Consider the following 17,255-nt stretch of genomic DNA (forward strand, 5'->3'; position numbering starts at 1 on the left):
TCTTAATCTCAGGGTTGTGGTTTTGAGCCCCATGTTGGACAAAATATTCCTGCACTACAGGAATATTGGACTAGATGAGCCTTGTGGTCCCTTCCAACTCTCCAATTCTGTGATTCTAAGTCAACATGGCCAATGGTCAGGGATGATGGGAGCTGTAGTTGAGCAACACTGCATCTGTTTCGGATCCCTGCTCCTTTATAAAGCTTGAGCCAGTCATTATCTGTCTGCTTAAGCTATTTCACAGTTTGCTGTATGAAAATGGGATAAACCTCCCATGTATCTCATCCTGATTTACTGAATGCAAATGTATTGCAGAAATAAAAACCACAAGACTCTAGAGCACCTTTGTCATGATAGTGTAGAGTAGGGGTGGAATGAAATGTGACACAGGGGGGCTGGTCAGTAGATATTGGAACCTCACCCCTCTCTTTAGAAACCCACTTTAACTAGATCCTAACATGCCTAGTCGGGGACGCAGGTGGCGCTGTGGGTTAAACCACTGAGCCTAGGACTTGCCAATCAGAAGGTCGGCGGTTTGAATCCCTGCAATGGGGTGAGCTCCTGTTGCTCGGTCCCAGCTCCTGCCCACCTAGCAGTTTGAAAGCACGTCAAAGTGCAAGTAGATAAATAGGTACTGCTCCGGCGGGAAGGTGAACGGCGTTTCCATGCACTGCTCTGGTTCGCCAGAAGAGGCTTAGTCATGCTGGCCACATGACCCGGAAGCTGTATGCTGGCTCCCTCGGCCAATAAAGCGAGATGAGCGCCGCAACCCCAGAGTCAGCCACAACTGGACCTAATGGTCAGGGTCCCTTTACCTTTAATATGCCTAGTCAAAGGTTAGAGATGGCATTTCCCCCCATTTTTCTTCCTTATACTCAGCACAAACCAGATTCATGTAACATCATAGAGCAAGACTGGAGGCGCAAGTCCTAAGATCTCTGAATTCTTGTGACCTTTGTAGGGTGTCATGCTGAGCCGACAGCTTAGGATGGGGAGATTGGAAGGAATGATCTGAGTCTTCCAACCTTGAATGCAGAATTGGACTGGATGACCTTTAGGTTAATTCTAGCCCCAGAAATAATTGTTTGATACAGATTTGGCAAGGATCTGAGGCATAACCCATATGTGATGCCCAAGTCTCATTATCAGATCTACTAATACCTTTTTTAAAAAACAAAACTTTAAAATATCCATGAGTGCTCCAGTGTGCACTATTTTCTAGACCTAATTCCGCCCCCCCCCAGCTCAATTGGCCCCACAGTGGAAAAGACACTGGTACATGTAGAATGCCTGGATCCCCCCCCCCCACTGCAGGGCTTGGGGGAGTTTCAGTTGCATGTGCCTTCTAGATTTGGAAAGCAGAATGCACATACAGTGATGGGAGATGCAGGCCGGTTAAAAATCCCTTTCTCTGCTTCAGCTTCAGTTGAAATATAACTGAAGTACCACTGCTTCTCTCAAAATTGGAGCATCTTACAGCACTTGAATTTTTTTTTTAAACAAGAAAATTGACTATGAAAATCCAAGGCTTGATGAAGGTCGAGAAAAGCATCTGTTGAGAGACAGCCGAGTAGCACCTGTAGGTATTTTGTATCTGGAAGAAAGCTTAATTAAAGCCATCACTTGACTCTCAAGGCTCCAGACTCCCCCAAAGCCTTACAAGTTTTCCCAGTTGTTCAATGGCTCAGCCTCTTTGCGGAACTGAGATCCCACATGCTCAGCCAAACAAAGAGCCAAATTTCACTAATTAAAAATAACTTCAAGCCCATCTCCTGCTTCCAAAGACCATCTGTCATGGTGTTTGAATGCGTGCGGCCAGCAACGCAGCACATGCACATGCCACCTGCTTATTTTTAAACCCCATGAAAAATGACGGCACTAATTTAAGAAAGGAGTTCAGCGTTCCAATGCAGAAGTCGCAGAGAAAATGTGCTCAGTGGACTGTGTGCTTCACCCCATGGCTTCGCATTGTTTTTGCATTCTGGAGAGGGTAACTGATGTTTAACATAGAATCCAAAGGCCGAGAGGAATTCAGCATGTTTGTGTGCCTTCTCTAAATAATAACGAACAAGAAAGACTCTCTTGGTTTTCTAGAGGGAAACAATTTCAGCTGTTCAATCCTGGTCACTTCCGTAACTTGGTATTTTCCTTACAAGGAGCCACGAAAGGGGGAAGTGGAGATCAGGAGCATCGCTAAGGCTTGGTTCAATGCACAGTTACCTGGAACTCTGGGGCAAGAGCCACTGAGCTGAATGCAACTGATTACTTCTAAGCAGACATGCACAGAACTCCACTGTAAACCTTATTCCTTTCCCTCCAACTCCAGCCTCTGGAGATGCCCTTGTAACCAGATTCCCTAGGATGACTACACATCACCATTTACCCTGACTCCAGTGTGCTCCCACCACTGGTGACTGAAGCCAAGCACACATACATTAGCCACAATTCATATGTATCTAATAGGTTGTGCGTGGTTTTTTAAAGAAATCACTGTTTGATGCACTTTCCCCTCAAATGAGCTTCCATCCGAGTTGAAAGTGTGATTAAATGGAGATATGTACATGTCAGACACCCATTGCACATGTGCGGTTTAATGGAAGAGGAGTTTGGAGTGGGAGGGGTTGTAGGCGTGGTGAATCACTTCAGGCAGTGTGCACTGGGTAGAGACACGCCTGCCCCTCTCTGGTGCATACAGTATTAGGTAAAGGTAAAGGGAGCCCTGACCATTAGGTCCAGTCGTGACCGACTCTGGGGTTGCGGCGCTCATCTCGCTTTATTGGCCGAGGGAGCCAGCGTACAGCTTCCGGGTCATGTGGCCAGCATGACTAAGCCTCTTCTGGCGAACCAGAGCAGCACACGGAAACTCCGTTTACCTTCCCGCTGGAGCGGTACCTATTTATCTACTTGCACTTTGACGTGCTTTCGAACTGCTAGGTTGGCAGGAGCTGGGACTGAGCAACAGGAGCTCATCCCATCGCGGGGATTCGAACCACCAAACTTATGATCGGCAAGTCCTAGGCCCTGTGGTTTAACCCACAGCGCCACCCGCGTGCCTGCAATGTAAAATGCAGTGGGAGGGGATGACCTGGCTGTGTTTCAAGCCACTCATGTGCAGCCTTAGTTTTGTATGCTGTTGTTTTGATTCGCTATGCCTAAAACTGCTCTACTGGGAGTAGAAAGGCAGAGAATGAGATGACAAGGCACACTGTTCAATCAGATGTGCCTCCAAAACTATATTCTACCAAAACGGAGAGCAGAACTCAGAGATTCAGGATCTAAGAATCCTTTGACCCGTGCTCTCTTGTTTCATTCCAGAATTCTCTAAGTTCCCCCCTCCAGCTTTAAGATAAAACCATCTCTAATCCTCCTTTGCTCTAAATCTCTCCTCCACCTCCCTGCAAGTGTGTCGTTTTCTATCTGTCCTCCTAGCAAAATATAATCTCCCTCTTGGTTTTTGAGACTTTCATTCTGTCAGAGCTCATTGAATTATGATGACGCCAAATTATTACGGGCCAAAGTAGGTCTACAAACAGTAGCTATGGTGCTGTGGTGAAGCAGCAGTACTCACCTGGCCACCAGTCGGTTGCTGCTGCTTACTCACAGGTAGAAGGGGAGGGGCAAGGTGGTGGTGTGGTGCAAACATGCCACCAGGAGCAGCAGATTGTCTCCACTGGGGGGTTCACACTCCTCTACATGACTGAGTGCAGGTCATGTGAGTCTTGCCACCGCACCCCACTGCCTACAACCAAATTGGGAGAAGGGGGCGTATGGATTTGATTCAACTGCTTTGGATTTTGCCAGGTGATGAACATGCTCATTTCCCCTCCTGAATTGAGCTTCCTTGACATTCTTCAATATAGAAAAAGAGTAGTTGGTTTCCTTATCCAAAGCCAGGGTGGGGGGAAGCAGCATAATGACCAGATCTCCAACTGCATAAAGATTTAGACTAAACAGCAGCTTAGGCAGCCTGAATGCTCTCTGTGCCACAAAGGAAGTTAGTGGGAAGCTAGTGTGGTGTAGTGGTCAGAGTGTTGGGCTAGAGAGCTCTTGGTTCAAATCCCTTTCAGACATGATGCTTACTGGGTGACCTTGGGCCAATTGCCATCTCTGTCTAACCTAATTCTCAGGATTGTTGTGAGGATAAAAGGTGCTGTTTGGGGAGAGCTATGCATGCCATCTTGAGTTCACTGGAAGATTTATTATGTTTCTATCCCAGCCTTTCTTCCAGTAAACCCAAGGCGGGATATAAATGTAATAAATATATGTTTTTACACTCTCCCTTCCTGCAGTATTTCCCAGCTCCCACCCACGACTGCTGTTTACATTTTGCACACAGGTCTAGGGCACAATTATATGTTTCAGCTTCAATACCAGATACACGCAAATAGCACCCTCTAATTACTGCAAATGCAGCACTCTGACATGTTTCTCCTGCTTAAGGAAAGCACTCCTAGTCACTTACAGTTGCTGAGGAAACTGCAGCCTACACATTCAGCTGCAGTCCTAGGCATACTTACAGGGCCGTAAGGTCCAAATAATATACTGAGACTTATTTCTGAGAATTGCAAGGCAGGTGACAAGCGTCTCACGCAGGCCTGAGTTATTCTGGTACCTCTCTGGATATTAGATACTGCTCTTCTTCCCTTCATAGCATGCTTGGGCCTGTTTAAGAACATAGAAAGAGTCCTGCTGGACAAAGGTGCCAACTCTATAGAGCTGAGGTGTTTTCAGCCCTGCCCCCCCAATCTTGAGGTGCTGGGCCTTGTGGCGGTTGGCCTCTCCGGGCCTTGTGGCACCAGGCCTCGTAGTGGTGGTGGCAGGCCTCAGGGCGGTGGCCTCCTATTATCGGCCTCCTCCCAACACACATTGTGCACGATGCCCCCCAATGTTGGATGCAACTCAGCGCCTCTGCTGCTGGATTAATTCCACTAGTCCAACTTCCTTCCTACCCACACACCTCAGTATTGTAGAAAGCAGCTTTATGACAAGCGAGACCAATTGTCTGCACACTGACTGGCAGCAGCCAAGGTAGGCATTCATGGAAAATTTATCTGATTCTATCAGGATCACAAAGGGTTGTTACTTCTTCACCAAAGATGTGTCCTGGGCTGGTACTGCATTTATTTATTTATTTATGGAAGTTAGGTGGCCCTACAATGTCTTTATGGAGCCCAGGTGGAGCCTCTGAGAATTTTAAGTCCACTGGAGACAGTTCACAGCAGACTTTTGTGATTATTATTAGCGCGCACGCCCACCCCGCCACCCACACTGACTGCTTTATGTAGAGCTGAAATGGCTACAGCAGCAATACAATCAGTTTGTGTGAAGATTATGTGAAACTAATGGCTAAAATTATCTTCAGTGAGCCTTGCTGCCCTCTTAGGATAGCCTTTGAGGAAATGAACAATCACACTAGGGAAGTGTTTGTATTATCTCTGGTAGTGAAATTAGGCTTTTTTGTATCCTGTATAGTTTAGAGTTTGCTGTGAAGCTTGAGGCAAAGACTGCTTGACTTATCCCTCCAGATGGATAAAACAACTCTTATCTGTTTCTAAAATAGCACCATAATATAAGAATTTCCTTACATTCCTTTTGTTGTTTAAAGGACTTGCTAAAATTCAGCGATAGGATGGCCTTTACTAGCTCAGTTAAGTGTGATGCATTTTGCTTTTTTAGAAGATACAAGACAGGTCTTATTCAGAGTGTGCCTGTCCTAGTGGTTTAAAGCATCTTAAGCAGACTATCTTGCACATATTACTACATGCTGTTCTTTGTCTAAAGTTCTGAGAGATTATTATTTGGGTTATATCTTCACGAGACATATGAATAAGGTCCACCTAGGAGATGGTAATCTCTGCTGGTGCACAAGATAAAACACACAACTGTGAAGAATGTACCTTTTCTATCTGTAGCCATTGATGTTATGGGAATTAAAAAAAAATAAAATAAAGGAGTGTGGTATTATCTTTTCTGAGAGATTCAGAATTTTGTTTCCATAATTTTTCTTTAGGAGTTATAATTGCTCCATGAAACAGAACCAATCTGTTTTGTCTGTGTGGACAATTGGGAAGTGTCAGAGGTCTGCTGAGAGGGGTGGGCAGGTGGAGCTCCATCACTGTGGACATTGCCACTGCACCTGCTGAAGACACAGCGTGGAAGCTATCAGCGGTATCTAAAATGGGTCTGTCTAAGACAGGGAAGAGACCAATCTTAGCTGGTTCCTAAGTGGATCCAACTGCTAGTAATGGGCCTGATCTGGGCCTAGAGCTCACATGGCAAAGAAAATGGGAGGAAATCGACCTCCACACCTTCTGCCTTAGCTGATGCAAGCTAAGCTGGATGTGGGGATGGTTCCCCTCGTTGCTCAGTTTAGCTCTGCTCCTCCCCATGTAGGAGATAGGATGAGGAGAATCAGGAATTTTATGCTTATTACACAATTTTACTCAATTTTGTGAAAGTAAATAAGTAAAGGAAAATGCAGTGGCTGGTTACAGAGAAGCTAACTCCATGGACAGTCTTCAAAGTGCCTGGGATGATTTTTCACATCAGGCCCTTTCCATGGCTGTGTTTTCGCTTTATGCCCCCTGTACATCTTGGCCACAAAGAAATATTCGCAACTACCAGCAGTTCCAAGAAATTGTATTTTCTTTATTGTTTTATTTTTTTTGTAACTCAACAAGTTTCCATTTTTTTTAAATATTTTTAAAATTTTCATTATTATATTTTTTTTCTGTTTAATGCACTCGACCCAAAATTGGTTTGGCATGTTGAAAGGAGGGGAAGGGGACTGAAAGACAAGAGAAATGGAAAAGAGGAGGGGGGGAAGGCAAAGTGGGCAAAAGCAACGGTGTGGAGATTGAAATGGATCAGCACCAACCTGTAGGAGGGGGACATTGAGGGGCCAAGGGAGAGAATGAATCGCAAACCTTCCCAGCAGGCCCTGGGTTCCTGGGCTCAGGCCTTCATGCTGCCATTCGAAAGGCACAGCTTCACTGCTAAACCTGGAGGGAGCTGGGAATGAGGATGGGAGAGCAGGGAGGGTCAGCTTCAAGGAGGCAGTGTGGCTTGACCAGGGAACCAGCTAGCAGCTATGGAAAGCAGGCTGCCATTTGCCGTTACGCCGCTAGGCATCCCTTTCCCTTTTTGCATCCGCTTCCTGTTCCAGCACAAGTCTTTCTCACTTGCTCTCTACCTTTGCTGGGCGTGGCATATTGGTGCTCAAACCTTCACTGGAATGACTGAGTGAAAATAATTGGTGTCTGGGCCCACCAGTTGGTACTAGGTGGCTCTACAGATGTTGTTCCAACCCCTTCAAGGCCACCACTGCCCACGGAAGTGGGGAGACCCAATCTAGGGCACAGGGCTGCCTTGTGGAGGACTGTGCCAAGCAAGGAGCTGCTGGTATAAGGAGTCCCTGTATGGCAGCCTTAGCTGGCAGGGAGCCCAATGCAAAAACTCACTCCCCACAAACTGGGAGGCCCCATTGCATTGGAGCACACCCCTTGGTCATGCAGTTTGGGGAAGATGGGCGATTCTCCGCTTCTGAGCTCTGCTGGTTGCTAGTTCAGGCGATATATCTGTCCTTTCACGGACTCTGCAAAAGAACCACGCTTGAGGAGTTTGGAGGCAGCCTGAGAGAGTTCCTGGCAAAGAAGGGAGTGTCTTTCACTCCCCCAACATGGGGGGAGCAGGGCATGTCTGCCACTGCTTCAGAGGATTAAGCTCAGAGTGGCATTTAGAGCAGCAGATTTGGAGATTAAATGTTGCCCTAGAGGTAGTGCTGTCCTGAACTAGCTTATGCATAAATGCCCCTCATGTTGGCTTGTAGACAGCCAATTATAGAGAAGACAAAGATGGCCTAGATGAACAGAGTACAGTTTACTTAAGTGAGGCAGAGAGGCTAATTTGCCCAACTAGCTTCATGGCACAGGAATCATGGGCCATATTCTTGTCCTAGATTTTATCCTGCTCTCCGTGCTATTCTGGTTTGAAGGCTGAAGAGGGAGTAAGCTTGGGCTAGCTTGCCCAACTGCTCTCATTGGGCCAAGGAGATGTAACTCTGGAGAAGTCAAGCAGAGGACTTTGCTAAAGTGAGTTGAGCTCATGGGTTTGCATAAGTCTTAGATGGATGGGTAGAGAAAAAGAACGACAGGCCAGGTGCCTCGGCTTAATGGGGGTGCAAGCAAAGAGGGCTTCTGGCTATGCCCAGGATGGCTGGAGGTGTCAGCAGGAGTTGTTTAGGAAGCTGAGGAGGGGAAGCTTGAGCCCCCTCTGGCCATACAAAATGAGTGGCACCTGTTGGCTCCTGAAGCTTCACGATAAATGTGATGCCTCCTAGGTTTTTTTACTATCCTACAGATTTCACATTCACACTTTTGATACCTTTCATTCCTTTCTGTAACCCACAGATTGAGACTTCAATGATATAAAACAAGATGAATTCTGTACAAAAGTTCAGTAGAAGTCAATCTGTGCAAGGCCTAGAGCAGACATGTGCAGCCTTGCCCACCATTCCACCCTAGAATGACAATGCCACTTACGTTCAAAATATCTGGACTCTGCAGTGGGTGCTGCTGGATGGCGTTTGGAGCATCTGCACCATGCAGACCCAAAGAAAAATGTACAGAACATACTGCTACCCTCCAAATCTAGGATGGGCTGGGGCTGTCCCATAGCATCAGAAGGGTCACAGTTTCTGAATTCTTGCTCTAAGCTAATAGGGCATTTCCTTCAAGTTGTGGATTGAGAAAAGCCTGTTTTTATCACTGTTGGATATGAGGGGAACTTACAGTTCCCTACCGAAACGCTAAAACTGGTTAAAGGGGTAGCAAATGACACAAGAATATAATCTTGGGAGTCAAAATGGAAAGTGCAAGGATATCATGAGAGTTAAAAAGAAGAAAGGTAAATTCCATGTTAGGAGAAGGATTAAAAACAAACCAGCAATTAGCGCTACAGCATTCTTGATATCTATGGCACACCCATACGTAGAATACAATATGCAACTCTCATCTAACAAGGGAAGTTGTTGAAAATAGGTTAAAATGGGCAGCTAAAACCAGAGGGTTGGAGCATCTTCCCCACAGAGGAAACAAAAAGATGAGTTAGGGGAAGAGATTTATGAAATCATGAAGGTATGTGAAGAGCACAAATAACCTTTCAAAATAATTATAGCCCAGTCAGGGTATTTTTTTAAATATATATTTTTGTAACTGGAGGGGGCAGCCCCCTTCTATCCCAGTGGTAGCTTTACTTCTCAAGTTTGGGCTGGACAGCTATACTTTCTCTGGATGCACACTCTATTGTCAGAGGTGGGTATGATAACGGTGAACTATAATTGACAACAGGTGAGGGAGTACACATTTAAAAGGACAGTCTCAGCTTCCACATACAGTATCCTTGGATAGCTGCTGGGACCCCTTGTGGCAGATCTCAGAGCTCCCCAGCTGGGGACAACACACCACTGATCAGAAGTTCTGCTGGCACCACTACCAGTGGGTGAGCTTGTAAGGGGTCTCCAGTTGGGGGGGGCTCACCAGAAGGTGGTCTGCCAAGGGCCCCCTCATATCTAGGGCTGGCCTTATTGCATACCAACACACAAGTGAGCATACCCCTCTCCTCAGTAGCAGTAATGGCTGCAGGACTCTTCTTGGCCTATACCTGTAGTCCAAGTTAAAACAGGGGTGTGCCTCTACAGAGCTCTCTCCAAGATTTTTCCTTGCACCAAGATAAGCAGGAATAAAAGAAATAGGGCAATGGCAAAGTGCAACTAGCATGAACACGCCTTCAACGCATAAGGATTCTGGCTGCCACTAACTACCCAGCACCCGGGAGCACCTGGGCTGATTCTAGTGGCTGGTTTCCAAGACTATTCTTACAGCGGTTACTTCAATAGTGTTAGCACCCCCTTCCTCTTGTGCCAGGACGGAACATGCCGTAACACTGATATAACTTCATAATCGTGTCAATCTTTTCATTTCAATTGAAGTCCAAATCTCAAGTACAGTGTGGACTACTCATAGCTAACATGAAGCTGGAAAGCGCAAAGCCTTGAGGTTGGGCTGCTAGAGACTCAAGTCTCTACCGCTTCGCTCCAACAGGATGGATGAGGGCAGATATGTCTTTGGTTTTTTTGTTTTTGTTTTCCACGTGAGGTTTCCAAATGGAGGTACCTCTTGGTGATCATGCCAAGGCAGTTCCTGAACACAGGGCCTTCCTCGGGCCAATGCAGCAAATGCAAGTGGGGTGAATAAGGCCATTTGGTATTGGGGAGAGGATTGATCAGAACCATGGTTTGGTGATAGAATCAGGTAAACGGGAGTGGGGCCTTGTCCTCACAAGGGTAAGCTGTCCATCTAAGAGAGTGAGCAAGTTGGTTCTGGACCAAGATCGAAAGAGCGGCAGGAAGGAGTTTGAGCCAATATGGATTTGTCACACTAACCTTCCAACTTTCATGCAATGAGATCCTAATGAAGAATACAACCCAAACCTGTGGAAACAGCAACAAGGGCGTCAAAAGCCCCACAACCCAATTCCCTGTGCCCTTTGAAAGTATGACTCGGATATAAAACAAAATGCTTCTGAAAACCATTAGTCCCTATCTCTGAATCAAGTATAATTACATTAGGTTGGGTGGAGGGGGAGATGGCTCTAGGTGAAAAAGTCTATGCCATGTCCCTAGATCTAAATGATGTCAGATCAAGCTTTGTGAGCTACAGCTGTATTGGGTTTTAGGGTTACACGACGTGTGTTCTTCTCTTTCTTTGTAGCCAGCCTTTAACTGGGTTCTTTGCAGAAAATATCAATATGGGCACACGACAAGCTTCTCTTTACCAAACATGATCAAGGGGCATTCTTGGATGCTGCAAACATGCAGTTGCTAGGGGAAGCAACCATATGAACAGGCCTTGCACAATGATAACACAGGCGAACATGGAGCAAGAAACCGAAAGAAAGAAGAAAACTCACTGTCATCAGGGTTAGTGCTGTCTCCTGATGGAAAGGGAGGACTTGATTGATTGTGCTGCCACTGTACAGGGCAATTTAATATTGGCTCCTTGGATCTTAGCTTGTGGCACTGGGGTAAGAGATGTAAGCAGGCAACAAGGAGTGACGATGGCTCTTCTTTCCTGCCACAATATGGCACAGAGAAAGGAAGCCCCTGCCTATTCCAAGGAAGGTACACTTCTAAGAATGCCAAACCCACGCCTTCTGCTTTTGACCAAGTCTCTTAGCAATTCCATTAACTGGGAGAGAACAAAAGATGCAATAATAATAATAAAAACAAAATAAAATAAAAGCAGGAGAACAAACATTTCAAGGCTCCAAGTGGCAAAACCACACACCATTTCCCTTTTTGATATAACGTGACATCTAGCCTGGAAATTTCTAAATAGGTAAGACATGGCTGCTTAAAAATAATGATGATGATGAAATGAAACTACTCTGTCCCCTCTTAAAATTCTTAAAAGCGAAGGATTTTTCTGTAACCTACAGCATTACAGCATCTTTGGGTCTTGCAGTAAAAGTGTTTTTTCCCCCACCCACAATTCCAAAGTGGCAGTTAATGAGAAAATAACCAACTTCATGTGGAGATGTATGAAAAAGGTACCTCATCTGGCAGGAAAAGGGAAATGCTTCAAGGTCACAGAAATGACGCAGTATATGTTATATATTACATAAAAATTGTGCCAAAATGTTTTTTTCCCTCTTTTTTTGATTGTAAAAATCTGCTCTCGGCGGGTTTCCCCCAGTTGTCTTTGTCAAAGAAGGGATATTTCCCCCCATTTTCCCTTCCATGCTCCCATACCACACATGGGGCCAGAGCAGAGCTGAGTACCATATATCTATATATATTATATAGATATAGATATATTTAAAACCCAGACAGAAAAGTTCCTTGGTTTGTTTTTCCTTTTTTCAAGTGAGTAAATCAATTCTCTGATTTGTTTTTAGGTTTTCATATTTACAGCATTTCAATTGGTATCACATCCCCCGCTTCCCAACCCATTTGGACCCCGCCCGCCGCCCGCCCCGGAAATATGGTGCCTCTAGGTGAGACTGGTTGCCTCCCCAACTCTCCCAGGCCGAGAGTTGGTGAGAAAAGTCGGAGTTGTGCTTGAAGAGGGAGATTTGCTATTTCTTTTTCCTTTGGGTGGAAAAAAAGTGCAGTCTGGGTTAGTGTTTTTGTTGCTGTTTTTTTTGTTTGTTTGTTCTGTTTGTCATTTTTCTGAAGGACAATCCATCCAGTCTGGGGGGCGGGGGAGAGTTCAACACTCCTACTTTCTCCCATGTAGTCCCAAATGTGTTCTGACGGCAGCCATATTTGCATTGCAGGATACTCCTGACGTTTGCGTCTTCGTGGGCAGGAATGAAACAGAAGGAAGGTGAGAGCAGTCTTGCATCACTTTCTAAATGTCTGGAGCTGGAACTTAGCAGGCCGTGGGGGCGACTGGTGGAACTGAGTGAAACGGGAAAAAATGCCCCCTCCGCTACCACCACCCCACCCCTCATCATCTCTTACTTATTGTGCAATTTTACGTCAGGCTCGGTGGCCCTAAAGCAACTAGCAGGGGGAAAGGCCACCATGTGTGGCCATACAAATGAAAAAAAAAAAATCTAAGGACAGCCACACCTCAGTGCTACTTCCTCCTTCCCCAGAAGCAATGGTGCATTTCAAACATTCCTATGTGGGCTTTAATTTAAAAAAATAAAAAAGAGAGAGGAAAGAATCAAAGCAAAGCTTTCCTGCCAATCTGAAAGAGCTGAAGAACTTGATGCAAACCCTGTTGATAAACGGTGATAGCCAACAAATACTGAAAGGCAGGTTCTCAGCATAGCATTACCTGAACAGCTCCTTCCTCTCCCCCCACCCTCATACCTTTCTCTGTCTTTTGCCTCTCTTTTTTGGCAACGGTTGAATCTAAACCCCGACTAGGCCGAGTGCCACATGGCCCTGTTTGTCCCTCATACTCTTAAGCTATGGGAGGCGAGGGGTGGGGAGCAGGCTCTGAGCCAGGGCGCAGGGCAGGGCATTTCCCCAGGTGCCCCAGTCTCTGCATGTGGAACCCTCATGGCTTTGATTTTCGTAACATTAAAAAAAAAATTTATTATGTCAGCTTTTTAACTTTCCCACCCTAATTTCTTGGTTCATCCCCCCCCCCCCAATTGTCTAGAAGGTATTGTCAAAATAAGTCTGATCCTTTTGCCTAGATTCAGCTCTCTTTCCTCCACTGCATTTATTTGCCTGGAGAAGGAAAACGGACATAACCAGATAGGCCACGTGCCACTTTCTGTCTGGAAATCTAATTGGATGGAAGGAAAGACGGACAAAATGGCTGCCCCTCCCTTCTCCTTGGAGAAGCCCTCTGCCTCACTCAGCTCTTTCTTCCACCTTCTCTCCTCTATTCATTCCCCAGCCCTGTGCCATTCTCTTCTTCCCCACCCTTTCTTCCAGGAAAAAATTAAAATGTTCAGGTCACGGCAACAGTGCCGCATTGGGGGGTTTTTTGGGGGGGGTGTTATGGTCCCTCAGTCCCTTCTCAGCCCCTCAGAGACTGGTCACCAGCTGCATTTGGCCATCTCCCTCCACTGCTGGGTTTTCTAAGCTTCCTGGGACCAAGTAGCCATCATTGCTGGGTCTCCGGACTTGGTAGTAGGCCTGGAGCTGGTTGCGCGGCACCAAGGCTGGCCGATTGGTATAGTAGATTTCATTGATGGCTTGGGCATGAGGAAGCACTTCCCCAACTGCCTCAGGGCTGCTGTCCGGGTATGGGGAGTCCCTCAGGTTGGTCATACTGGTGTATAAAGAGTCCCTGTTGGGGGAAGGGGCTTGGCCATCGCCCCCCTCTGTCAGGTCAGCTGTGCAGCTCTCCGACTCCTCCAGGTCACTCTGGTAGAGGATGGACTGTGCCCTCTGAAGCAAGAGCGGCTCCTCTAAGGCCTTATACATGAGTTCAATTTCCATGTTCTCCTCATGGGTCAAGGAAGGGGCGTCAGGCACAATGGCGTCATCCTCATTGTTGGTACCCCCTCCCCCTGCAACTACGTTGGGAGGGGGAGGGGGCCCAGGGGGGTTGGAGGTCTCGGCAGAACCCCCGCCCCCCTTGACCACGCCACTGCCTCCCCCTCTCAAGTTGTTATGCACCAACTCGGAGATGATCATTTTTTCAAAGGCGGCGGCGTCACTCAGGTTGCGTCGGCAGTCGGCCATCTTGGTGCCATCGGTCGGGAAGTCGCCACTGCGGAGGGAGTAGCTGTTATTGAAGTTGCCATTGAGCGGGAGGGTGTCCATGCCACAGGCGTCTCGGCTGTTGTTCAGGGGGTGCTCTGTAAAGGTGGGCACATAGATGGGTATTAGTGGGAGGAGGCGGGAGGGAGGTCATGAGCAACTAATGTTTAGGCCACGGAGCAGAAGCCATCACTTGGGAACTAAGTTCCACTTGGGCAGGCAGTCCGCTCAAGTGGTATGTGGCGAGGAAGAGAGCAGATAAGAAGTGTGTGTAAGAAAAATGTAGGGTTGTTACACGGGGAGAACTGGCTTGTGTGTATGGGAAATGATGGCAGCAACAAAAATGGAGGTAAGAAGCTAAGAGAGATGAACCTGAAGCTGAGGCTGCATGAGTGGGTAATTTATTTAACTGAATTGAAAGGGTCAGTGCACATTTCAAGCAAGTAAGGCTTCTCTGAGAGTTCCTATATTGACAAGGTACTCTCCAAGACTTGATTCACACAAATAATAACTGTGGGATGAGCTATTGTTTCGGTTTGCTACTATGTTATGTATTTTTGTGTTTTTATATTGTAAACCACCCCATCCTCATCCTCTGATGAAGGGCGGTATAGAAATCTAATAAAAATGAAATAATAACAGTAACAAGGCAATGACCATGTGCATCAGAAATCCCCTTCATTCCTTCATTTCGGAATCCCGGGGAAGGGAGTCAGCGCCTTTTCCACCAGGGCCCAGTTCAGATCAAGAAGGCAGGCTCCCAGCAATTGGCCACTAACCGAGCTGCTCTTCAAGCTTTAGCTCTTCTCCAGGGAGCAGATGAAGGTGCCACAGCTATATACAGAATTCTAGCATTTGCCTTTGCCAGCAGGATAGCACAGCCAGCCAGAATGGGGCAGGGCTGCTTGTGCAGCAGCAGCAGCAACAGCTACTTATCTTCCTTCTCCTCTTCTTGTCAGTACAGGGTTAAGCAGACACTGCTCCTTTCTACATAGGAAGCATAGGAGGACTCTGATGCACATGGTAAGATGTGGCTTCAGTTTGGGGTTTGTTTGTTTTAAAAAGAACATATAGAACTATTGTCCTTGAATAAGATGTATTTGTTGATGATCTTTGGGATACTCTTCTGTTAAATTTAATCTTTTTTTTTCAACAAGCATCAGATTGCAGTTCACTTCTCTTTTTTATTGTCTAGTGTGGAAATAAGCGCAGGATTCAGCTACATGTGAGTTAGGTATGCATGTGTGAAAGTACTGATACTCGTGTGGGAAAGAGGAATGTGGTTTGTTGAGTAAGATAGCAAGAGTGCAACTAAGGCATAACCTCTAAGGTGACGTGAGAGGGAATAGCCATGTTGGCATGGCTGCTGAGCCGCACACAGCCACATGCATAACACGGAGCACGCAAGTTATCTGATCTGCCAATGGAAGAAGCCTGCGGTCTCCCCCCAGCAAAGGTGGCCTCTGGGGCTGGAGGGACCATTTGTCAGAGACGGTACAGTCAGCCCATTAGAGCACGGGGTGCACACTAGGTTAACGGGCCCATGGTTTCAACTCAGCATGCAGGGATGGGAAGGTTGGGTATTGCTGAGCTCTGCGGATGCATTTAGCTCCATCTAGTGCCCACAGCCAGAATTGCGCAAACCATGCTGCACCACCACCCTCCGAGAAATGGGAACATGAGTAAGGGAGGAGTTCCCTCCAAAAAGCCAGCACTCCTTCCTATTCTCCCTACACACCCGCTACTTGGCTCATGTCTGTGCTGCACCCACCCCCAGCCTGCCAGTCAAACTAGCAATGAAGGAAACATTACTGCGAAATGGAACTGGAAAGGAGGGACGTACTGGACTCTCGGAAGCTCCCTGCAGGCAGCAACAGTTGGGAAAGGAAGAGAAAAGAGAGAAAGAGGGTTATCCAGGTGGCTGGGGCCAGTAATGCAAAATAAGACATGGCCCAAATCCTCCCTGTGGCCATAGCTCAGTGGCACAGCACCAGCTGTTTGCTCCCTGGCATCTCTAGGTATGGCTGGGACTCTGGGGAGCCACAGCCAATCAGTGTAGATAATACTGAGCAAGAGGGACCAATGGTCTGTCTCAGTACAAGGCAGGCTCTTATGCACCGGGAGAATAAAGGAGGAGCTCCTCCACTGCCACTTCTCCTGACCCATTCCTCCCAGCGCCCGAGGCTTGAGGAATTACTTTTTCACCAGATTCAAAAGCAGAAATCTCAGGTGTTCTTTTTGCTTTCTACCTACCCTCGTTTTCAATAAGGAAAATGTGTTTGTGTGTGCAAATGGAACCCTAATTCAGTCTGGGGCATCAGTCTAGAGGGGAAAGTATGTTATCCTGGGTGACGATGCGCTTACCTGGGGAGTTGAAGACAGGTGGTGAGGCAGGGTTGAAGCCCACGGACTCAGCAATGAGTGTGTTGTAAGGACTGGTCCCGCCCCGTGTCTGCAGCACGGGGTTGGTCAGCAGGTGGTTCCCCATTGTGCCTGCAAAAAGTAGTATAGGCAAAGGTGTTAGCACCATGGAGGTGGAAAGTGACTTGAGCCTCCACATCTGGGGTTGGAGGAAATGCTGGAGATGGAGAGGAGACTGAGTAGCTTGGCTCGGGCGGGGGGGGGGGGAGACATGGCCATGTGAGCAGAACTACATTGGAGGCCACCAGAGATAGCCGAGGAGAAAAGGTGACTCTCTGGGAGAAACTGATACGGAGTGGTGTTTGGTAGGGATCTCTTTCATCTGCTTGGTTGTAGAGAGTGGGGCCGGGGAGCAGCTTTATGGGTGGGGCAGGAACCTCTTAGTCAGGTGTGTGGGTACAGGCCTGCCCTCTGGCTCACAAAGGAGTTGCAGGAAGTGATGGAAAATACAGAGTGACTGCTCACCTCGATTAAGGGTGGGAGTGCTGTTGAGATCACCCGCCATAAAGCTGGACTCAGTTTGCTTCCTTACAGTATCATTCCACATTCTCCGGATTCGGCTCTGAAAAGACATCCCCACTCTGGATTCAGTAGGGCAACTAGA

The 17,255-nt window shown here is 47.0% G+C and overlaps 1 protein-coding gene across 5 annotated transcripts in view; it reads right to left on the bottom strand.

Annotated features, from left to right (window-relative positions):
• Nucleotides 1–6,627: 6,627 nt before the first annotated feature.
• The window catches only part of ADGRL1 (adhesion G protein-coupled receptor L1), a 129,556-nt gene continuing 118,928 nt past the window's right edge, over nt 6,628–17,255 (bottom strand). For 3 of the 5 annotated variants that reach the window (XM_081850276.1, XM_081850275.1, XM_081850277.1), the window contains 4 exons: nt 17,117–17,213; nt 16,595–16,723; nt 16,074–16,091; nt 6,628–14,328 (listed from right to left, as the gene is read on the bottom strand). In XM_081850276.1, the coding sequence (XP_081706402.1) occupies nt 13,550–14,328; nt 16,074–16,091; nt 16,595–16,723; nt 17,117–17,213 (1,023 nt within the window). In that variant the 3' untranslated portion in view covers nt 6,628–13,549. Of the gene's footprint in view, nt 14,329–16,042; nt 16,092–16,594; nt 16,724–17,116; nt 17,214–17,255 lie in introns of all 5 variants that reach the window. The other 2 variants (XM_081850279.1, XM_081850278.1) reach the window with 2 other exon arrangements.

Source organism: Podarcis erhardii, assembly GCF_964252035.2.
Source record: "Podarcis erhardii genome assembly, chromosome: 2".
NCBI lineage: Eukaryota > Metazoa > Chordata > Lepidosauria > Squamata > Lacertidae > Podarcis > Podarcis erhardii.